This window comes from Pseudophryne corroboree, chromosome 5 (genome assembly GCF_028390025.1).
Source record: "Pseudophryne corroboree isolate aPseCor3 chromosome 5, aPseCor3.hap2, whole genome shotgun sequence".
In the NCBI taxonomy this organism is placed as follows: Eukaryota; Metazoa; Chordata; class Amphibia; order Anura; family Myobatrachidae; genus Pseudophryne; species Pseudophryne corroboree.
In genome coordinates, this window is record NC_086448.1 from 656,487,840 (window position 1) to 656,509,314 (window position 21,475).

Genomic DNA, 21,475 nt, shown 5'->3' on the forward strand with positions numbered 1-21,475 from the left:
CCACTGAAAGATCCTTGCATGGAACCTGCCGAAGGGAATTGCTTCGTAAGAAGCTACCATCTTTCCCAGGACTCGCGTGCAGTGATGCACCGACACCTTTTTGGTTTCAGGAGGTCCCTGACCAGAGATGACAGTTCCTGGGCCTTCTCCACTGGGAGAAACACCTTCTTCTGTTCTGTGTCTAGAATCATGCCCAAGAACAGCAGACGCGTCGCAGGAGTCAGCTGCGACTTTGGGATATTCAGAATCCAGCCGTGCTGTTGCAGCACTTCCCGAGAAAGTGCTACACTGACTAACAACTGCTCTCTGGACCTCGCCTTTATAAGGAGATCATCCAAGTACGGGATAATTATAACTCCCTTCTTCCGAAGGAGTATCATCATTTCGGCCATTACCTTGGTAAATACCCTCGGTGCCGTGGACAGACCAAACGGCAACGTCTGGAATTGGTAATGACAGTCCTGTACCACAAACCTGAGGTACTCCTGGTGAGGTGGGTAAATGGGGACATGCAGATAAGCGTCCTTGATGTCCAGCGACACCATAAAATCCCCCTCTTCCAGGCTTGCAATAACCGCCCTGAGCGATTCCATTTTGAACTTGAACTTCCTTACATAAGTGTTCAAGGATTTTAAAATTTAGAATGGGTCTCACCGAACCGTCTGGTTTCGGTACCACAAACATTGTGGAATAGTAACCCCGTCCCTGTTGAAGGAGGGGAACCTTGATTATCACCTGCTGAAGGTACAGCTTGTGAATAGCCGCCAGCACTACCTCCCTTTCCCTGGGAGCCGCTGGCAAGGCTGATTTGAGGTAACGGCGAGGGGGAGTCGCCTCAAACTCCAGCATGTATCTGAGATACCACTTGTAGAACCCAGAGATCCACCTGTGAGCGAATCCACTGGTCGCTGAAGTTCCGGAGATGCGCCCCCACCGCACCTGGCTCCACCTGTGGAGCCCCAACGTCATGCGGTGGACTTAGTGGAAGCAGGGGAGGATTTTTGTTCCTGGGAACTGGCTGTCTGGTGCAGCTTTTTTCCTCTACCCCTGCGTCTGGGCAGAAAGGATGCGCCTCTGACCCGCTTGCCTTTCTGAGGCTGAAAGGACTGTACTTGATAATACGGTGCATTCTTAGGCTGTGAGGAAACCTCAGGTGAAAAGGTCGACTTCCCAGCTGTTGCTGTGGATACGAGGTCCGAGAGACCATCCCCAAACAATTCCTCACCATTATAAGGCAAAACCTCCATGTGCCTTTTAGAATCAGCATCACCTGTCCACTGCCGATTCCATAATACTCTCCTGGCAGAAATGGACATTGCATTAATTCTAGATGCCAGCCGGCAAATGTCCCTCTGTGCATCCCTCATATACAAGACGACGTCCTTTATATGCTCTATGGTTAGGAAAATAGCATCCCTGTCGAGGGTATCAATGTTGTCTGACAGGGTATCAGACCATGCTGCTGCAGCACTACACATCCATGCTGAAGCAATAGCAGGTCTCAGTATAGTACCTGAGTGTGTATACACAGACTTCAGGATAGCCTCCTGCTTTCTATCAGCAGGCTCCTTTAGGGCGGTCGTATCCTGAGACGGCAGTGCCACCTTTTTAGATAATCGTGTGAGCGCCTTGTCCACCCTAGGGGATGTCTCAAAGCGTAACCTATCCGTTGGCGGGAAAGGGTACACCATCAGTAACCTCTTAGAAATCACTAGTTTCTTATCAGGGGAACACCACGCTTCTTCACACAATTCATTTAATTCATCAGATGGGGGAAAAGTCACTGGCTGCTTTTTCTCCCCAAACATAATACCCTTTTTAGTGGTAACCGGGTTAGTGTCAGAAATGTGCAACACATTTTTCATTGCCGTAATCATGCATCGGATGGCCCTTGTGGACTGTACATTTGTCTCATCCTCGTCTACACTGGAGTCAGACTCCGTGTCGACATCTGTGTCTGCCATCTGAGCTAGCGGGCGTTTTTGAGCCCCTGATGGCCTCTGAGATGCCTGGGCAGGCGCGGGCTGAGATGCCGGCTGTCCCAAGGCTGTTACGTCATCAAACCTTTTATGTAAAGAGTTGACACTGTCGGTTAATACCTTCCACATATCCATCCACTCCGGTGTCGGCCCCGTAGGGGGCGACATCACACTTATTGGCTCCTGCTCCGCCTCCACGTAGCCCTCCACATTAAACATGTCGACACAGCCTATACAAACAATAGTATTGGTGACTCTGTGCGCAAATGACTGCTGCTGGCTTTCAGATGCCCTTATGAGGTTTCCATCACCCCTCACCACAGTGATACAATACAATAATTCGTGGGCAAATGACTTAGCCTGCGCTGTGCGGATGAAGTCTTAGTCACGGCAATCTTCCCAAACTTCAACTCACGTCACAAACAGTTCCACCATGGGAAAATGAAACAAAAGTGACAATAGTGAAGTCCGTTTTAATACATTTTCTAAAAATTACACTAAATACTTTGTTTACATAAATGAGTCAAGTTTAACACCAATAAAACTCCTGGTGCAAGGTAAATGCAGAGAAATTACCGGAGATGAATGGAACCGTGGCCAAACAGTTCCAAACAGCGCATGAGTGGTTGTTTTGGACCCACACTAGTCCAATCGATAAACTGCTCTGGTCACCAAGTCTTAAACTCCGCGTTCCCTTAACACCTGGAGGCTCCCGACGCGTTTCCACCCCTGTCTGGGGTCTTTTTCAAGGTATCCTAGTCAAGTTATTCACCAGGATACCTTGAAAAAGACCCCAGACAGGGGTGGAAACGCGTCGGGAGCCTCCAGGTGTTAAGGGAACGCGGAGTTTAAGACTTGGTGACCAGAGCAGTTTATCGATTGGACTAGTGTGGGTCCAAAACAACCACTCATGCGCTGTTTGGAACTGTTTGGCCACGGTTCCATTCATCTCCGGTAATTTCTCTGCATTTACCTTGCACCAGGAGTTTTATTGGTGTTAAACTTGACTCATTTATGTAAACAAAGTATTTAGTGTAATTTTTAGAAAATAAGAATTTACTTACCGATAATTCTATTTCTCGTAGTCCGTAGTGGATGCTGGGGACTCCGTCAGGACCATGGGGTCTAGCGGCTCCGCAGGAGACAGAGCACAATAATAAAAGCTTTAGGATCAGGTGGTGTGCACTGGCTCCTCCCCCTATGACCCTCCTCCAAGCCTCAGTTAGGATACTGTGCCCGGACGAGCGTGCATAATAAGGAAGGATATTGAATCCCGGGTAAGACTCATACCAGCCACACCAATCACACCGTACAACCTGTGATCTGAACCCAGTTAACAGCATGATAACAACGAAGGAGCCTCTGAAAAGATGGCTCACAACAAGAATAACCCGATTTTTGTAACAATAACAATGTACAAGTATTGCAGACAATCCGCACTTGGGATGGGCGCCCAGCATCCACTACGGACTACGAGAAATAGAATTATCGGTAAGTAAATTCTTATTTTCTCTGACGTCCTAGTGGATGCTGGGGACTCCGTCAGGACCATGGGGATTATACCAAAGCTCCCAAACGGGCGGGAGAGTGCGGATGACTCTGCAGCACCGAATGAGAGAACTCCAGGTCCTCCTCAGTCAGGGTGTGCCCCTGACCAAGTAGCAGCTCGGCAAAGTTGTAAAGCCGAGACCCCTCGGGCAGCCGCCCAAGATGAGCCCACTTCCTTGTGGAATGGGCTTTTACTGATTTTGGCTGTGGCAAGCTTGCCACAGAATGTGCAAGCTGAATTGTACTACAAATCCAGCGAGCAATCGTCTGCTTAGAAGCAGGAACACCCACCTTGTTGGGTGCATACAGGCTAAACAGCGAGTCAGATTTTCTGACTCCAGTCGTCCTGGAAACATATATTTTCAGGGCCCTGACAACGTCAAGTAACTTGGAGTCCTCCAAGTCCCTAGTAGCCGCAGGTACCACAATAGGTTGGTTCATGTGAAAAACAGAAAACACCTTAAGGAGAAATTGAGGACGAGTCCTCAATTCTGCCCTGTCAGAATGAAAAATTAAGTAAGGGCTTTTATATGATAAAGCCGCCCATTCTGACACACGCCTGGCTGAAGCCAGGGCTAATAGAATCTTCACCTTCCATGTGAAATATTTTAATTCCACAGTGGTGAGTGGATCAAACCAATGTGACTTTAGGAAACTCAAAACAACATTGAGATCCCAAGGTGCCACTGGGGGCACAAAAGGAGGCTGTATATGCAGTACCCCTTTTACAAACGTCTGAACTTCAGGCACTGAAGCCAGTTCTTTCTGGAAGAAATTCGACAGGGTCGAAATTTGAACCTTAATGGACCCTAATTTTAGGCCCATAGACAGTCCTGTTTTCAGGAAATGTAGGAAACGACCCAGTTGGAATTCCTCTGTAGGGACCTTCTTGGCCTCACACCACGCAACATATTTTCGCCAAATGCGGTGAAAATGTTTTGCGGTTACATCCTTCCTGGCTTCGACCAGGGTAGGGATGACTTCATCTGGAATGCCCTTTCAGGATCCGGCGTTCAACTGCCATGCCGTCAAACGCAGCCGCGGTAAGTCTTGGAACAGACAAGGCCCCTGCTGGAGCAGGTCCTCTCTTAAAGGTAGAGGCCACGGTTCTTCCGTGAGCATCTCTTGAAGTTCCGGGTACCAAGTCCTTCTTGACCCATCCGGAATCACGAGTATCGTTCTTACTCATCTCCTTCTTATGATTCTCAGTACTTTTGGTATGAGATGCATAGGAGGGAACACATACCCTGACTGGTACACCCACAGTGTTACCAGAGCGTCCACCGCTATTGCCTGAGGGTCCCTTGACCTGGCGCAATATCTGTCTAGTTTTTTGTTCAGGCGGGACGCCATCATGTCCACCTTTGGTTTTTCCCAACGGTTTACAATCATGTGGAAGACTTCCCGCTGAAGTCCCCACTCTCCCGGGTGGAGGTTATGCCTGCTGAGGAAGTCTGCTTCCCAGTTTTCCACTCCCGGAATTAACACTGCTGAGAGTGTTATCACATGATTTTTCGCCCAGCGAAGAATCCTTGCAGTTTCTGCCATTTCCCTCCTGCTTCATGTGCCGCCCTGTCTGTTTACGTGGGCGACTGCCGTGATGTTGTCCCACTGGATCAATACCGGCTGACCTTGAAGCAGAGGTCTTGCTAAGCTTAGAGCCTTGTAAATTGCCCTTAGCTTCAGTATATTTATGTGGAGAGAAGTCTCCAGACTTGATCACACTCCCTGGAAAAAAATTTTTTCCTTGTGTGACTGCTCCCCAGCCACTCAGGCTGGCATCCGTGGTCACCAGGACCCAGTCCTGAATGTCGAATCTGCGGCCCTTTCATAGATGAGCACTCTGCAGCCACCGCAGAAGAAAACACCCTTGTCCTTGGAGACAGGGTTATCCGCTGATGCATCTGAAGATGCGATCCGGACCATTTTCCCAGCAGATTCCACTGAAAGGTTCTTGCGTGAAATCTACCGAATGGGATCGCTTTGTAAGAAACCACCATTTTTCACAGGACCCTTGTGCAATGATGCACTGATACTTTTCCTGGTTTTAGGAGGTTCCTGACTAGCTCGGATAACTCCCTGGCCTTCTTCTCCGGGAGAAAACATCCTTTTCTGGACTGTGTCCAGAATCATTCCTAGGAACATTAGACGTGTCGTCGGAAAAAGCTGCGATTTTGGAATATTTAGAATCCACTCGTGCTGTCGTAGAACTACTTGAGATAGTGCTACTCCGACCGCCAACTGTTCTCTGGACCTTGCCCTTATCAGGAAAGCGTCCATATTTCTTTTAGGAAGAATCATCATTTCGGCCATTACCATGGTAAAGACCCGGGGTGCCGTGGACAATCCAAACGGCAGCGTCTGAACTGATAGTGACAGTTCTGTACCACGAACCTGAGATACCCTTGGTGAGAAGGGCAAAATTTGGACATGTAGGTAAGCGTCCCTGATATCCAGTGACACCATATCGTCCTGGTTCGCTATCACTGCTCTGAGTGACTCCATCTTGATTTGAACCCTTGTATGTAATTGTTCAAATCTTTTAGATCTCACCGAGCCGTTTGGCTTCAGTACCACAATATAGTGTGGAATAATACCCCTTCCCTTGTTGTAGGAGGGGTACTTTGATTATCACCTGCTGGGAATACAGCCTGTGAATTTTTTCCCAATACTGCCTCCCTGTCGGAGGGAGACGTTGGTAAAGCAGACTTCAGGAACTTGTGAGGGGAAGACGTCTCGAATTTCCAATGTACACCTGGGATACTACGTGTAGGATCCAGGAGTCCACTTGCGAGTGAGCCCACTGCGTGCTGAAACTCTTGAGATGACCCCCCACCGCACCTGAGTCCGCTTGTATGGCCCCAGCGTCATGCTGCGGACTTGGCAGAAGCTGTGGAGGACTTCTGTTCCTGGGAATGGGCTGCCTGCTGCAGTCTTCTTCCCTTTCCTCTAACCCTGGACAGATATGACTGGCCTTTTGCCCGCCTGCCTTTATGGGTACGAAAGGACTGAGACTGAAAAGACTGTGTCCTTTTCTGCTGAGATGTGACTTGGGGTAACAAAAGTGGATTTTCCAGCTGTTGCCATGGCCACCAGGTCCGATGGACCGCCCCTTTATACGGCAATACTTCCATGTGCCGTCTGGAATCTGCATCACCTGACCACTGTCGTGTCTATAAACATCGTCTGGCAGATATGGACATCACATCTACTCTTGATGCCAGAATGCAAATATCCCTCTGCGCATCTCGCATATATAGAAATGCATCCTTAAAATGCTCTATAGTCAATAAAATATTGTTCCTGTCAAGGGTATCAATATTTTCAGTCAGGAAATCCGACCAAGCCCCCCCAGCGCTGCACATCCAGGCTGAGGCGATTTCTGGTCGTAGTATAACACCAGTATGTGTGTATATACTTTTTAGGATATTTTTCAGCTTCCTATCAGCTGGCTCCTTGAGGGCGGCCGTATAAAGACGGTAACGCCACTTGTTTTTATAAGCGTGTGAGCGCCTTATCCACCCTAAGGTGTGTTTCCCAACTCGCCCTCACTTCTGGCGGGAAAGGGTATACCTCCAATAATTTTCTATCGGAGGAAACCCACGTATCATCACACACTTTAATTTATCTGATTCAGGAAAAACTACAAGTAGATTATTCCCACCCTACATAATACCCTTATTTGTGGTACTTGTAGTATCAGAAATATATAACACCTCCTTCATTGCCCTTAACATGTAACGTGTGGCCCTAAAGGAAAATACGTTTGTTTCTTCACCGTCGACACTGAAGTCAGTGTCCGTGTCTGTGTCTGTGTCGACCAACTGAGGTAAATGGGCGTTTTTACAAGCCCCTGATGGTGTCTGAGACGCCTGGACAGGTACTAATTTGTTTGCCGGCCGTCTCATGTCGTCAACCGACCTTGCATCGTGTTGACATTATCACGTAATTCCTAAATAAGCCATCCATTCCGGTGTCGACTCCCTAGAGAGTGACATCACCAATACAGGCAATTTGCTCCGCCTCCTCACCAACATCGTCCTCCTACATGTCGACACACACGTACCGACACACAGCACACACACAGGGAATGCTCTGATAGAGGACAGGACCCCACTAGCCCTTTGGGGAGACAGAGGGAGAGTTTGCCAGCACACACCAAAAACGCTATAATTATACAGGGACAACCCCTTATACAAGTGTTTTCCCTTATAGCATTTTTATATATGTAATCATATCGCCAAATAAGTGCCCCCCCTCTCTGTTTTAACCCTGTTTCTGTAGTGCAGTGCAGGGGAGAGCCTGGGAGCCTTCCTCACAGCAGAGCTGAGCAGGAAAATGGCGCCGTGTGCTGAGGAGAATAGGCCCCGCCCCCTTTTCGGCGGGCTCTTCTCCCGGAGTTTGTGAGATCTGGCAGGGGTTAAATACATCCATATAGCCTCAAGGGCTATATGTGATGTATTTTAGCCATAAAAAGGTATTATACATTGCTGCCCAGGGCGCCCCCCCCAGCGTCCTGCACCCTCAGTGACAGTTGGTGACTGTTGGTGAAGTGTGCTGACAACAATGGCGCACAGCTGCAGTGCTGTGCGCTACCTTATGAAGACTGAAAGTCTTCTGCCGCCTGTTTCTGGACCTCTGGACCTCTTCAACTTCGGCATCTGCAAGGGGGGTCGGCGGCACGGCTCCGGGACGAACCCCAGGGTGAGACCTGTGTTCCGACTCCCTCTGGAGCTAATGGTGTCCAGTAGCCTAAGAAGCAAATCCATCCTGCACGCAGGTGAGTTTACTTCTCTCCCCTAAGTCCCTCGTAGCAGTGAGCCTGTTGCCAGCAGGTCTCACTGAAAGAAAAAAACCTAACTTAAACTTTTATTCTAAGCAGCTCAGGAGAGCCACCTAGATTGCACCCTTCTCGGCCGGGCACAAAAATCTAACTGAGGCTTGGAGGAGGGTCATAGGGGGAGGAGCCAGTGCACACCACCTGATTCTAAAGCTTTTATTATTGTGCCCTGTCTCCTGCGGAGCCGCTAGACCCCATGGTCCTGACGGAGTCCCCAGCATCCACTTAGGACGTTAGAGAAAATGTATTAAAACGGACTTCACTATTGTCACTTTTGTTTCATTTTCCCATGGTGGAACGGTTTGTGACGTGAGTTGAAGTTTGGGAAGATTGCCGTGACTAAGACTTCATCCGCACAGCGCAGGCTAAGTCATTTGCCCACGAATTATTGTAATGTCGACACAGCCGTACCGACACACACACAGGGAATGCTCTGACTGAGGACAGGACCCCACAAAGAGACAGAGAGAGAGTATGCCAGCACACACCACAGCGCTATATAACACAGGGATTTTCACTATACTGAGTGATTTTTCCCAATAGCTGCTTATTAACACCAATTTGCGCCTAAATTTATGTGCCCACCCTCTCTTTTTTACCCTTGTTGTACTGGATACTGCAGGGGAGAGCCTGGGGAGCGTCCTTCCAGCGGAGCTGTGAAGAGAAAATGGCGCTGGCTGTGCTGAGGAAGATAGCCCCGCCCCCTCAGCGGCGGGCTTCTCCCGCTTTTTATAATGTTAATGGCGGGGGTTTTTGCACTTATACACTGTATTATGTGCTATTTGTGCCAAAAAGGTAAACTAATTGCTGCCCAGGGCACCCCCCCCCCAGCACCCTGCACCCAACAGTGACCGGAGTGTGTGCTGTGCTATGGGAGCAATGGCGCACAGCTGCAGTGCTGTGCGCTACCTTAATGAAGACAGGAGTCTTCAGCCGCCGTTTTTCATCTTTATCTTCCGTCTTCTGGCTCTGCAAGGGGGACGGCGGCGCGGCTCCGGGAACGGACGATCGAGGTCGGGCCCTGTGTTCGATCCCTCTGGAGGTAATGGTGTCCAGTAGCCTTAGAAGCACAAGCTAGCTGCAAGCAGGTAGGTTTGCTTCTCTCCCCTCAGTCCCTCGTAGCAGTGAGTCTGTTGCCAGCAGATCTCACTGAAAATAAAAAACCTAACAAATACTTTCTTTTCTAGTGAGCTCAGGAGAGCCCACTAGGTGCATCCAACTCTGGCCGGGCACAGATTCTAACTGAGGTCTGGAGGAGGGGCATAGAGGGAGGAGCCAGTGCACACCAGATATAGTACCTAATCTTTCTTTTAAGAGTGCCCAGTCTCCTGCGGAGCCCGTCTATTCCCCATGGTCCTTACGGAGTTCCCAGCATCCACTAGGACGTCAGAGAAATCATTAATAGGCAGCCTCCAAATAGCCCTGTACTAACTGGGGCGCCTCTCAGGGTCCATTTTCAAGATTTCTTTAACTGGGAGAGTAGTTGCTATACTACTGCGTAAACTATAGAAGAAATAAAAAGCAGACGGTTACCAAAAACTTTTAGCTCAAATCTCACCTAAGGATTTTTCATCTGCATGAGATAGTGCCAGGCTTTCCATGTAAACCACCAAAATCTCGAATATAAACTGTTCCACCAAAGCCGACTCTTCCCTAGAGATAAAACACAGCCAATTTAAATTCATACAGTAAAACCAAATTCTATTTGAACAGATTTTTGTCCTATAAAACAAATCTTTAATTAGAAAGAGATCGTGAAAATATAGAACACCTAAACTCTCTGTATATGTTGTTGAAGGCAAGACTTGCTCCCAATCTCTTAAATGCATTAGGATGGAGAGCAAGGCTGTAGAGTCGTTTGAACAATGACTGTGTGTTCACAGGGCTTCTTTCCTGCTGTTGCGGAGTTGTCTGCTTGATTGACCATTTCAAAAATTCTCGAATGCACTGTCCTGAGAAGTCTCGCAATGTACTGTCAACTGGGTCCACAATTCCATCCTTAAACAAGGAAACAAAAAGTTCAATACTTTGTATAGTCTCAATGCAACTTCGTATAATATTTTCTTAACAAAAATTTCCAAAAAACTGCATTACATTTTAACAAGCACTAGCTCTGAATGCTGCAGACAATTATGCAATTAACATGAAGTACAGCAAAGTGACGGTTTGTCTCAAAGTGTGTGTGTGGACAAGTCCACTGGCTTAAATTATTTTTAGGACTAACGACGTTAAACATTCCTTTAAGGGGTTCTGTGAACGTATATTAAATATGTGTATAAGTCTTGACCTAGTAAAGGAAAATCAACAAGAATGAAGTATAACATCTTTGAGGCGGAGAGCAGAAAACAAAAACAACTATTTCTATAGCATATATGCTGACACCTTTTGCTCAGCAGGATCATAGAAAAAAACTTTTGAAATTAAAAAGTGGATCTTAAGAGACATACCAAAATAGCGTCCAGTAAAGTCACAGTGTCTTTGCTTTCAAACTTTTTATTATTTGTGAACCAATGAATGAGACCCATAACAAGTGGCTCATATAGCTGCCTTGTTACCTAAAAAGCAAATAAAAAAATACACTTAATATAACATGCAATATGTTGAAAACATCTATGGAAATAGCATTATTTTTGCATGATCTGCTGTAAAAATAGGATTTTAATACCTTCCGGTAAATCCTTTTCTCTTAGTCCGTAGAGGATGCTGGGGATGCTTCAAGAACCATGGGGTATAGACGGTATCCGCAGGAGACATAGGCACACTTTAAGACTTTGATTGGGTGTGAACTGGCTCCTCCCTCTATGCCCCTCCTCCAGACTCCAGTTTAAGTAACTGTGCCCAGGGAGACGGACATTTCGAGGAAAGAATTTATTGTTAAACCACGGTGAGCATCTTACCAGCTCACACCTCAGTATGCCGCCGAACATGGCATTCAATAGAACACCAGCCGACGGCATGAAGAATATGCAGCAATACGCTGACATAAAGCGTAACACAACCTGTGTGTGTAAACATAACCAACAGCAGCATAACGCATGCTATGGCATGAACATCATCAGCAACAGGCTGACTTAAACACAACACACCATGTGTGTAAACATACCCAATAACTGCAGATACAGTACGCACTGGGACGGGCGCCCAGCATCCTCTACGGACTAAGAGAAAAGGATTTACCGGTAGGTATTAAAATCCTATTTTCTCATACGTCCTAGAGGATGCTGGGGATGCTTCAAGAACCATGGGGTTTATACCAAAGCTCTAGAACGGGCGGGAGAGTGCGGACGACTCTACAGCACCGAATGACCAAACAAGAAGTCCACATCAGCCAGGGTATCAAACTTGTAAAACTTCGTAAAGGTGTTTGATCCCGGCCAAGTAGCAGCTCGGCCAAGCTGTAATGCGGAGACTCCTCAGCCAGCCGCCCAGGATGAGCCCACCTTTCTAGTAGAATGGGCCTTCACCGAATTTGGTAACGGCAATCCTGCCGTAGAATGAGCCTGCTGAATCGCAGCAAAGATCCAGCGCGCAATAGTCTGCTTGGAAGCAGTAGCCATAATCATGTTGGGAGACCATAGGACAAACAGAGCCTTTGTTTTCCCAATATGAGCCGTTCTGGCGACATAGATTTTTAAATCTCTGACCACATCGAGAGACTTCGATTCCGCCAAGGTGTCAGTAGACACTGGCACCACAATAGGCTGGTTTACGTGAAACCACTTTTGGCAGAAATTGCTGACGAGTTCTCAACTCCACTCTATCAGCATGGAAGATTAAATAGGGGCTTTTGTGAGACAAAGCCGCCAATTCAGATAACCGCCTTGCGGATGCTAAGGCCAACATCATGACTACTTTCCAAGTAAGAAATTTTAATGCAACCTTACGTAAAGGTTCAAACCAATGAGATTGCAGGAACTGCAACACCACATTAAGATCCCATGGAACCACAGGGGGCACAAAGGGAGATTGGATGTGCAACACGCCTTCAAGAAGGTCTGTATTTCTGGAAGGGAGGCCAACTCCTTCTGAAAGAGAATTGATCAGGCCGAAATTTGTACTTTAATTAAGCCTAACTTTAGGCCCGCATCCACACCTGCTTGCAAAATATGGAGCAACCGCCCCCGCGGAAAATCCTCCGTAGGAGCCTTCTTGGATTCACACCAAGACACATTTTCTCCAAATACGGTGGTAATGCTTTGCCGTTACTTCTTTTCTAGCCTGAAGAAGTGTGGGAATGACTTCACTGGGAATACCCTTCCGGGCTAGGATTTGGCGTTCAACCGCCATGCCGTCAAACGCAGCCGAGGTAAGTCTTGATACACGTACGGCCCCTGTTGTAACAGGACCTCTCGAAGAGGAAGAGGCCAGGGATCTTCTATGAGCAACTCCTGAAGATCTGGATACCAGGCCCTCCTTGGCCAGTCTGGAACAATGAGAATCGCCTGAACCCTTGTTCCTCTTATGATCTTTATCACTTTGGAATGAGTGGAAGTGGAGGGAACACCTAGACCGACTGAAACACCCACGGTGTCACCAGGGCGTCCACCTCTATTACTTGAGGGTCCCTCGACCTGGAACAATATCTTTGAAGTTTCTTGTTGAGGCGAAACGTCAACATGTCTATTTGAGGAATTCCCCAACGATTTGAAACTTCTGCAAAGACCTCTTGATGAAGGCCCCACTCTTCTGAATGGAGATCGTGTCTGCTGAGGAAGTCTGGTTACCAGTTGTCTACGCCCGAAACAAAGATCGCTGACAGAGCGTTTACATGCCTTTCCGCCCAGCGGAAAACTTTTGTGGCTTCTGCCATTTCCGCTCTGCCCTGGCGGTTTACATACGCCACTGCTGTATGTTGTCCGACTGAATTAAGACGGGCAGACCACGAACAAGATGTTCCAGAATGTATATGTGCAGACAAGCTTCCTGGCTTGACCATTTTCCCTGGAAATTCGATTCCCAGCCCTAGAGATTTGCATCCATGGACACCAGAATCCCATCCTGGATCCCGAACCTTCGTCCCTCTAGGAGGCGAGAACTGAGCAGCCACCACAGGAGAGAAATTCTGGTCCTGGAAGATCAGATTATTTACCGATGCATGTGCAGGTGAGACCAGGTCCACATGTCCAATTGGTCCCGCTAAAAAACACACTGGCATTTAACCTGCTCACTGAACGGCCTCGTAGGCCGCAACCATCTTTTTTATTAATGGAACGTATTGATGGATTGACACTGTTGTAGATCTGACCCGACTCTGGATCTTCAGAGCTCTTTCCATTGGAAGAAACAAACTCAACAGTTCTGTATCTAACATTTTTCCCAACGCCCACAACCGCGTCGTTGGGAACCCCTGTCATTTTTCCCCCCATATTTTGACAACCAGGACCAGCTCAAAGAGCCCGAGGCTGGTTTTGCTTAGGAGGGGGAACCCCATGCATTTTTTATTTTTAACACTATTTTTTTTACGAAAGGTGCACAATGAAGCCCTGCACGGATCTCACAGATCCGGCCGAGATTCATTGTGTTAATGTCGGCAGTGTTTTACTATTCACTCCTGTAAAACACTGCCAAAAAATACGAATGACATCGACATCGAAAAACACGAAAATGCAGAATACGACAGCATAGTAAATTAGTCGTAATAAATTCAAAAAGTTGCAATTTCACACATTCGATGTCATTCGTGTTTGAACTTTAACCTCATTCTGAAAATTAAGAATTTTAGTAAATATACCCCACAGTGTCACCAGAGCTTCCACAGGTTTGATATCAGGTCTCAGCTATTCCAATTTCAAGCCCTACCTTACAGTCTGTCCACAGCCCCAACACATTGATGGCAGTAATGGCAGAAGGGCTCCAAACCAATGGGATAAAAGTTATCACATACTTAGATGATATGATGATCAAATGGACTGTACAGATTTACTATGGACCAAAGTCAAAGATATAGCAGAATTTCTGTTATCAGGCAGATGGATAATACACTTTGAGAAGTCAAACCTAACACCATCCTTTCTCTTACGTCCCAGAGGATACTGGGGTCCACATTCGTACCATAGGGTATAGACGGTCCACGAGGAGCCTTGGGCACTTTAAAAAATCAATAGTGTGCACTGGCTCCTCCCTCTATGCCCCTCCTACCAGACTCAGTTTAGAAAATGTGCCCGGAGGAGCCGGTCACGTTCAGGGAAGCTCCTGAAGAGATTTCTGCATTTATTTTCGGTTTGTTGTTTTCAGGCAGGTCTGGTTGGCACCAGACTGCCTGATTCGTGGGAATTAGGGGGAGAACGACTCAACTTCCTAAAGAGTTAATGGTACCATTTCTCCGCTGACAGGACACTGAGCTCCTGAGAGAGTCATTCGCAAGCCTGACCACGGCGAGCGTACCCTCCCGCAGCACGCCACCACCCTTAACAGAGCTAGAAGATAGAAGAGTATTGAGTACAGCGCCGGCGTCCCAGTTAGCGGGTCGCCGGCGGGAATGGCAGCACAAGGGTAGGAGCGCAGCGCTGATGCAAGCGGCGATCCAGGGGGCTCAGGAGGACATACACATAAGTGTGTCCCGCCGTGAGCGGCGCGTTGAGCCACCAATGATTACCCACACTGGCCCGTATACCTAACAAGGGTTTTAACCCTCTGTTAGACACACTAATACCTCAGGCCAGTATAAAAAAAAACCAGGAAGCCGCGCGCCATTACGGGGGTGGGGCTTCACTATGAGCGGATCCAGCAGCTCACCAGCGCCATTTTCCCTCTGCAGCTTACACTGACAGGAATCACAGGGAAGCGCAGCTCCTCCACAAATACTCCACGTCTCCTCAGCGGCACCAAGGGGTCTTAGAAGGGGGTGGGGGGTGAGTGTTGTAGAATACTAAGCCCTGTTAGGGGACTTAGGGGTATATGCAATTCCGGGCGAATTGCGGCACTTTTTCGCCCGTTTTTAAATTCGACACAATTCGACCGTCGAATTCCGGCAGGTGGGTGCCGGAATTCGACATATTCAATAAAAAACGGATTCGACAGTCCCGCTGTCGAAAAACGGCTGAATTGACGGATTTTGAGTCGATTTTTAAAAATGTTTAAAATACGGTAAAAAACCCGAAAAAAATTTGCGTGGGGTCCCCCCTCCTAAGCATAACCAGCCTTCAATCAAGGGCCCCCCCCCCCCAGCCACCCAAGGGCCAGGGGTGAAGCCCGAGGCTGTCCCCCCCCATCCAAGGGCTGCTGATGGGGGGCTGATAGCCATGTGTAAAAATTAAAGAATATTGTTATTTGCAGAAGAACTACAAGTCCCAGCAAGCCTCCCCCGCAAGCTGGTACTTGGAGAACCACAAGTACCAGCATGCGGGGGGGGGGGGAACGGGCCCGCTGGTACCTGTAGTTCTTCTGCAAAAAAAAATACACAAGTAAAAACAGGACACACACACCTTGAAAGTAAAACTTTATTACATACATGCCGACACATACATACTTACCTATGTTGACACGCCGACTCTGGCCACATCTCCGTCTGTCGACGTCCGGGGTACCTGAAAAAATTTTTATATACTCACCTGATCCAGTGTCCGGTTCTTTTATTGTAATCCTCGTACTTGGCAAAAAAAAAAAAAACCGCATAGCCGATCCAGACGGACTGAAAGGGGTCCCATGTTTACACATGGGACCCCTTTCCCCGAATGCAAAGACCCCCCCCCATGTAACTGCTGTCACAGAAGGTCCCTTCAGCCAATCAGGGAGTGCCACGTCGTGGCACTCTCCTGATTGGCTGTATGCGCGTCGGAGCTGTCAGACGCGCATCGCACAGCCCCCTCCATTATCTTCAATGGTGGGAACTTTGCGGTCAGCGGTGAGGTCACCCGCGGTCAGGTAACCCCACCGCTGACCGCAAAGTTCCCACCATTGAAACTAATAGAGGTGCTGTGCGATGCGCTGTCTGCCAGCTCAGACGCGCATAGGGAATCAGGAGAGTGCCAGGACGTGGCGCTACCTGATTGCCTGAAGGGACCTTCTGTGACAGGAGTCACAAGGGGTCTCAGCATTCGGGGAAAGGGGTCCCATGTGTAAACATGGGACCCCTTTGTCCGTGTGGATCGGGTAAATGTGTTTTTTTATTTTGCCAAGTACGAGGATTACAAATATCACTGGACACTGGATTTAGGCGAATATAATTTTATTTTCAGGTACACCCCGTGGATTCTACTTGGACAAGTGGACCGAACGTCGTGTCAACATAGGTAAGTATGGGTGTGTGTCGACATGTAAGTAATAAAGTTGTACTTTCAAGGTGTGCATGTCCTGTTTTTATTTAGGTATTTTTTTTGCAGTAGAACTACAGGTACCAGCGGGCCCGTTTCCCCCCGCATGCTGGTACTTGTGGTTCTCCAAGTACCAGCTTGCGGGGGCGGCTTGCTGGGACTTGTAGTTCTGCTGCAAAAAACAATATTCTTTCATATCACAAAAGGCTATCAGCCTCCCATCCACAGCCCATGGATGGGAGGGGGGGGGGGGGGGGGGGGGGGACAGCCTCGGGCTTCACCCCTGGCCCTTGGGTGGCTGGAGGGGGGGACCCCTTGGTTGAAGGGGTCCCCACTCCTCCAGGGTACCCCGGCCAGGGGTGACTAGTTGGGGTTTTAATGGCACGGCCGCAGGGACCGATATCAAAGTGTCCCCCGGCTGTGGCATTATCTCCCCAGCTAGTGGAGCCCGGTGCTGGTTCCAAAAACACGGGGGACCCCTACGCTTTTTGTCCCCCGTATTTTTGCCACCAGGACCGGACGCAGAGCCCGGTGCTGGTTCTAAAAATACGGGGGATCCCCTGTCATTTCCCCCCCCGTGTTTTTACAACCAGGACCGGCTCAAAGAGCCAGAGGCTGGTTATGCTTAGGAGGGGGGACCCCACGCATTTTTTTTTCTGATTTTTAACCCATTCCATAAAAAATATATATATATTTTCAAAAATATATAAAAAATACTTGTGCCTCCTAAATAGACAAACCAAGTACCTAATCCCTTATAATATAAATAGATATGCTATTACCAATAAAAAAAAACTTGTTTTTAAAAATTTTTATTAGATTCCGCCAGCAAAGTGAGGCGGATTGAAAATGACGAATTTACTGTCTAAAAGCACTGTTGTCGAATTTACAATCTTCAATTGAATATACTTTTGTCGAAATGCCGCATTTGTACCATTGCAGAAATGTCGAATTTGTCAAATGTCGAATTTCAAAAAGTCGAATTTGGAAAGTCCGTTTTTTTGACGAAAAGTACTGAATTGCATTGTCGATTTTTTTTTTGGGGGCGAAAATGTCCCGTTTTTCAACATTTTCGGGAATTCGACCGCAACTGCATATACCCCTTAGAGTGACGACCCAGTTGAGTTTTTACTTGGTTACATGGGCGCTGTGTGGCTGGCTCCATCTTCTGTCTCTCCCTGGAGGCTCTGTGTGGGTTAACCTGTGTTTTCACCTTCTGTGTGTGTTTGTCCCCTCACGTTACCGTCTCCAGGGACTGTTTCCTGCACAGCAAAGTGTCTGTCTTCACCCGGAGACTCACTACCCTGTACTCAGGATAGTGGACATTCTCAGGCTAGTGGGGCTGAACCCCCATGGTTAGATTCCATTAAAGGGATGATATCTAATATTTCTACTAAATTATCCCAAACTGAGAAAGAGACGCAATTCTTAAGACAGTGATGACCTGATGAATAGAGATTTAGTTCCCATACCAGCGTCTCAGGCCCCCGCCATTTGCCCACAAAAGAGTACTCTGGCCCAGCTCATGCAAGTTGATACTGATGACGATACATCAGACCCAGAGGAGGGTGAAGTGGATGCGAGTGGGGGGGATGCTGTCCTGTCAGAAGGAATACAGGCCCTGATAGAAGCTATTAGAAATGTCAGTAATGTACAGAACAGGTTGGCGGAGGTAGAGGAGGAATCTTATTTTAAATGTAAAAAAAAAAATCCTCAGCAACTTTTCCTGCATCAAAGGAACTGAATGCCCTGTTTAAAGAAACTTGGGCTAATCCAGACAAAAAGTTTCCGATCCCTAAAAGATTAATTACATCCTTTCCCTTTCCTCTGGAAGATAGAAAAAAAATGGGAAAACCCACCGATTGTGGACGCATCGGTGTGTAGGTTGTCACGTAAGATAGTCTTACCTGTTCCTGGTGCAGAATCCTTAAAGGACACGGCTGACCGCAAGATTGAGTCTCAAATCTTTATACATTGCTGCTGGGGTGGCCCAGAGACCCACTATTGCTTGTGCATGGATCACTAAGGCCATTGTAAGTGGTCAGGTAACCTATTGACGAATTAGACTCCTTACCCAGGGGGGAAATAATTTTACTACTACAGCACATTCAAGGCTTGGCTAACTTTATGGTGGAGGCCATAAAGGAAATTGGTTTGCTCAACGCTCGCACCACTGCCATGGCGGTGTCAGCACGCAGGGGCTTGTGGCTACGCCAGTGAACTGTGTATGCAGATTCCAGGAAAGGCGTGGAAAGCCTACCATTCACAGGTGAGGCCCTTTTTGGAGATGAACTGTATAAGTGGATATTCAAGGCTACGGCGGATAAGTCTATGTACCTTTCTTACGCAGCACCCCCAGCTACGAAAACCTACTCTGCTCCAACTCTGCAGTCCTTTCAGACAGCGAACTTTAAAGGCAAACCCTAAAGTTCTTCTACAGCCTTCAAAGGCAATAAATGTAAACCCAGAAAACCAGCAGCTGCAGGTTCTCAGGAACAGATCTGTTTCCTCAAAGCCTTCAGCATGACGGTGGACCACACTGCCTGGAAGACGGGCATGTGGGAGCCTGGTTACGTTGTTTCAGTCACATTTGAGCAACATCTTGCCAGGATCCCTGGGTAAAAGACCTTATCACCCAGGAATACAGACTGGAGTTTCAGGAACTCCCAGCTCAGATTCTTCAAATCAGGCTTACCAGCTTCTCCAGAAGCAAGTATGACTTTACAGGCAGCCATCCAAAAACTGGTAGAGACGCAGGTCATTGTCCCAGTTCCACCTCAACTACAAAACAAGGGTTATTACTCCAACCTGTTTGTGGTTCCGAAAGTGGAATGTTCGTTAAGGCCCATTTTAAACCTCAAATCACTGAACCCGTACTTGCAGGTGTTCAAGTTCAAGATGGAGTCTCTGAGAGAGGTGATCTCAGGTCTGGAGGAAGGGGAATTTATGGTGTCTCTGAACATCAAGGATGCTTACCTTCATATTCCAATTCAGCCGCCTCATCAAGCTTATCTAAGGTTTGCACTACAGGACTGTCACTACCAGTTCAGGATCTGCCATTTGGCCTCTCACGGCACAGAGGGTATGTAACGGCAGAGATGATGTTTCTCTTCCGCAAGCAGGGAGTCAACATAATACTGTACCTGGACGACCTGCTGATAAAAGCACCATCCAGGGAGAGGTTGTTGGACAGCATTGTCCTCTCAACCCGACTACTTCAGGATCACGGGTGAATTCTGAACCTACCAAAATCCCACCTGGAACCAACACGGAGGCTTCCGTTCCTGGGGATGATACTGGATACGGAGGAACAGAAGGTATTCCTTCCATTGGAAAAGGCTGTCAAAGTCAAAAATATTACATAGAGAGAACATACAAACTACACACATTTAAGTCGCTATACTTGCAAATATGCGCAGCGAGCACAGCAATATATGGTAACACACGCATTTGCTCAGACATGGCACGGAGATGGATTCGGCGCTTGTTTCATACAGTATATGGTTATGATAATGTCGGGCACCAGACATCATGGAGATTTAGAATTGGCTGATGAATTGATGTCATGAATGTGTATTATTTGAACAGAACCAGATGCGCCCATCATGTTTGGTATTGAAGCAAGCAGATTGATGTGTGGGTTAGTTTGAGGCTTGTTGTGAAGTTGTGGGACATTGCAGCGGATAGATATGATTATATGTATAAAAGCTAAGATCATTTTGTTAGAACAATGAATGATCAAGCCAACCCTTTACTAAGATTTCAGGGCTGAACCTGATTAGCATATACAAAGCAAGAGAGACCCCTCCCCCAGGAACTAGGAAAACAGGCATGGCTAGAAAAGAAGTCAGTTTCAGTTTGCTTGGGGCCTCTGAGGACAGATATACTGTAGCTACTCACACAGCTACCTGGCACCCAGCAGCATGGCGGCTACATCCCCAGGACTGACCTCCAAACTAAAGGCTAAGTATTGAATTCACATGGCTAGATAGGGAAATATAGACAGATTGCTTTAAGGTCAATGGTGCTGGTTTAAATAGGATATTGTAACTTGTTTGTGTGATAGATTTGGGAATATGTGCTGGTAGCAATGGCAGGCTGATATGCGTGGTTACATTGTGATCTGGTCTTGTGATGAATATGCTCTGGTTATTGAGATACTGAAGTTGTTTGGAATGTGAAATTGAATAAGATGGTTCTAGGAAGTTGGATTGTAATTGTGAAAGGTGATTTAGATGGTTTGGAATTGTAAAATCAGAACATATGCATTGTTTTGAGGCTTGGACATTTTGGAATAAAATGGAGTCTTGTGTCTTCTGCTATGTGATTGTGGTGTAGCAGAGAGTGCCATGTGTTTGGACCTGCAAATCTAAAATGGCTGCTGCCGGGTATTTTCCCCTCCCCCTTTCAACCATGTGGTGCAGTCTTTGGAATCATGGGAGTTTTCCCAAAATGGAGTCTAGCTTCTGTCCCATGCGGTATTGTAGGGTTGTGTATATAGGGACAGCCAGTATGGGTAAGGTCAAGTATTTTCTCCACAAAGATTCTCAGCATTGACTAACTGCGCAGCGATTGTCTCTCACATGTGTAGTTTTATCTGCAATCATATTGTTCTTATTGTTATTGTGAGCCATATCTCTCTCTCTCTCTTCTCCTCTTTCTCCCTCATTTTCCCTTAAACGTAAATTGTATTGTATTGTATTTCCTGTGTAGTTATCTGGTTAGTTAGTCTATGTTATATTGGTAGTGTATAATTGTATTGTATTATTCTTTTGCAAGCATACCATCCATAATATATATATAAGGCGTTAGACCCTAAGCCCAGGTATCTGTGTATTTCTTATAGTGTTAAGTAT

The 21,475-nt window shown here is 47.2% G+C and overlaps 1 protein-coding gene across 1 annotated transcript in view; it reads right to left on the reverse strand.

Moving 5' to 3' along the window:
• PRKDC (protein kinase, DNA-activated, catalytic subunit) overlaps window positions 1–21,475 on the reverse strand; it is an 836,940-nt gene that overhangs the window by 494,310 nt on the left and 321,155 nt on the right. Inside the window, exons 26-28 of the mRNA XM_063923695.1 lie at window positions 10,815–10,922; window positions 10,139–10,365; window positions 9,926–10,020 (exon numbers count right to left, since the gene is read on the reverse strand). Of these exons, the coding sequence (XP_063779765.1) occupies window positions 9,926–10,020; window positions 10,139–10,365; window positions 10,815–10,922 (430 nt within the window). The remainder of the gene's footprint in view (window positions 1–9,925; window positions 10,021–10,138; window positions 10,366–10,814; window positions 10,923–21,475) is intronic.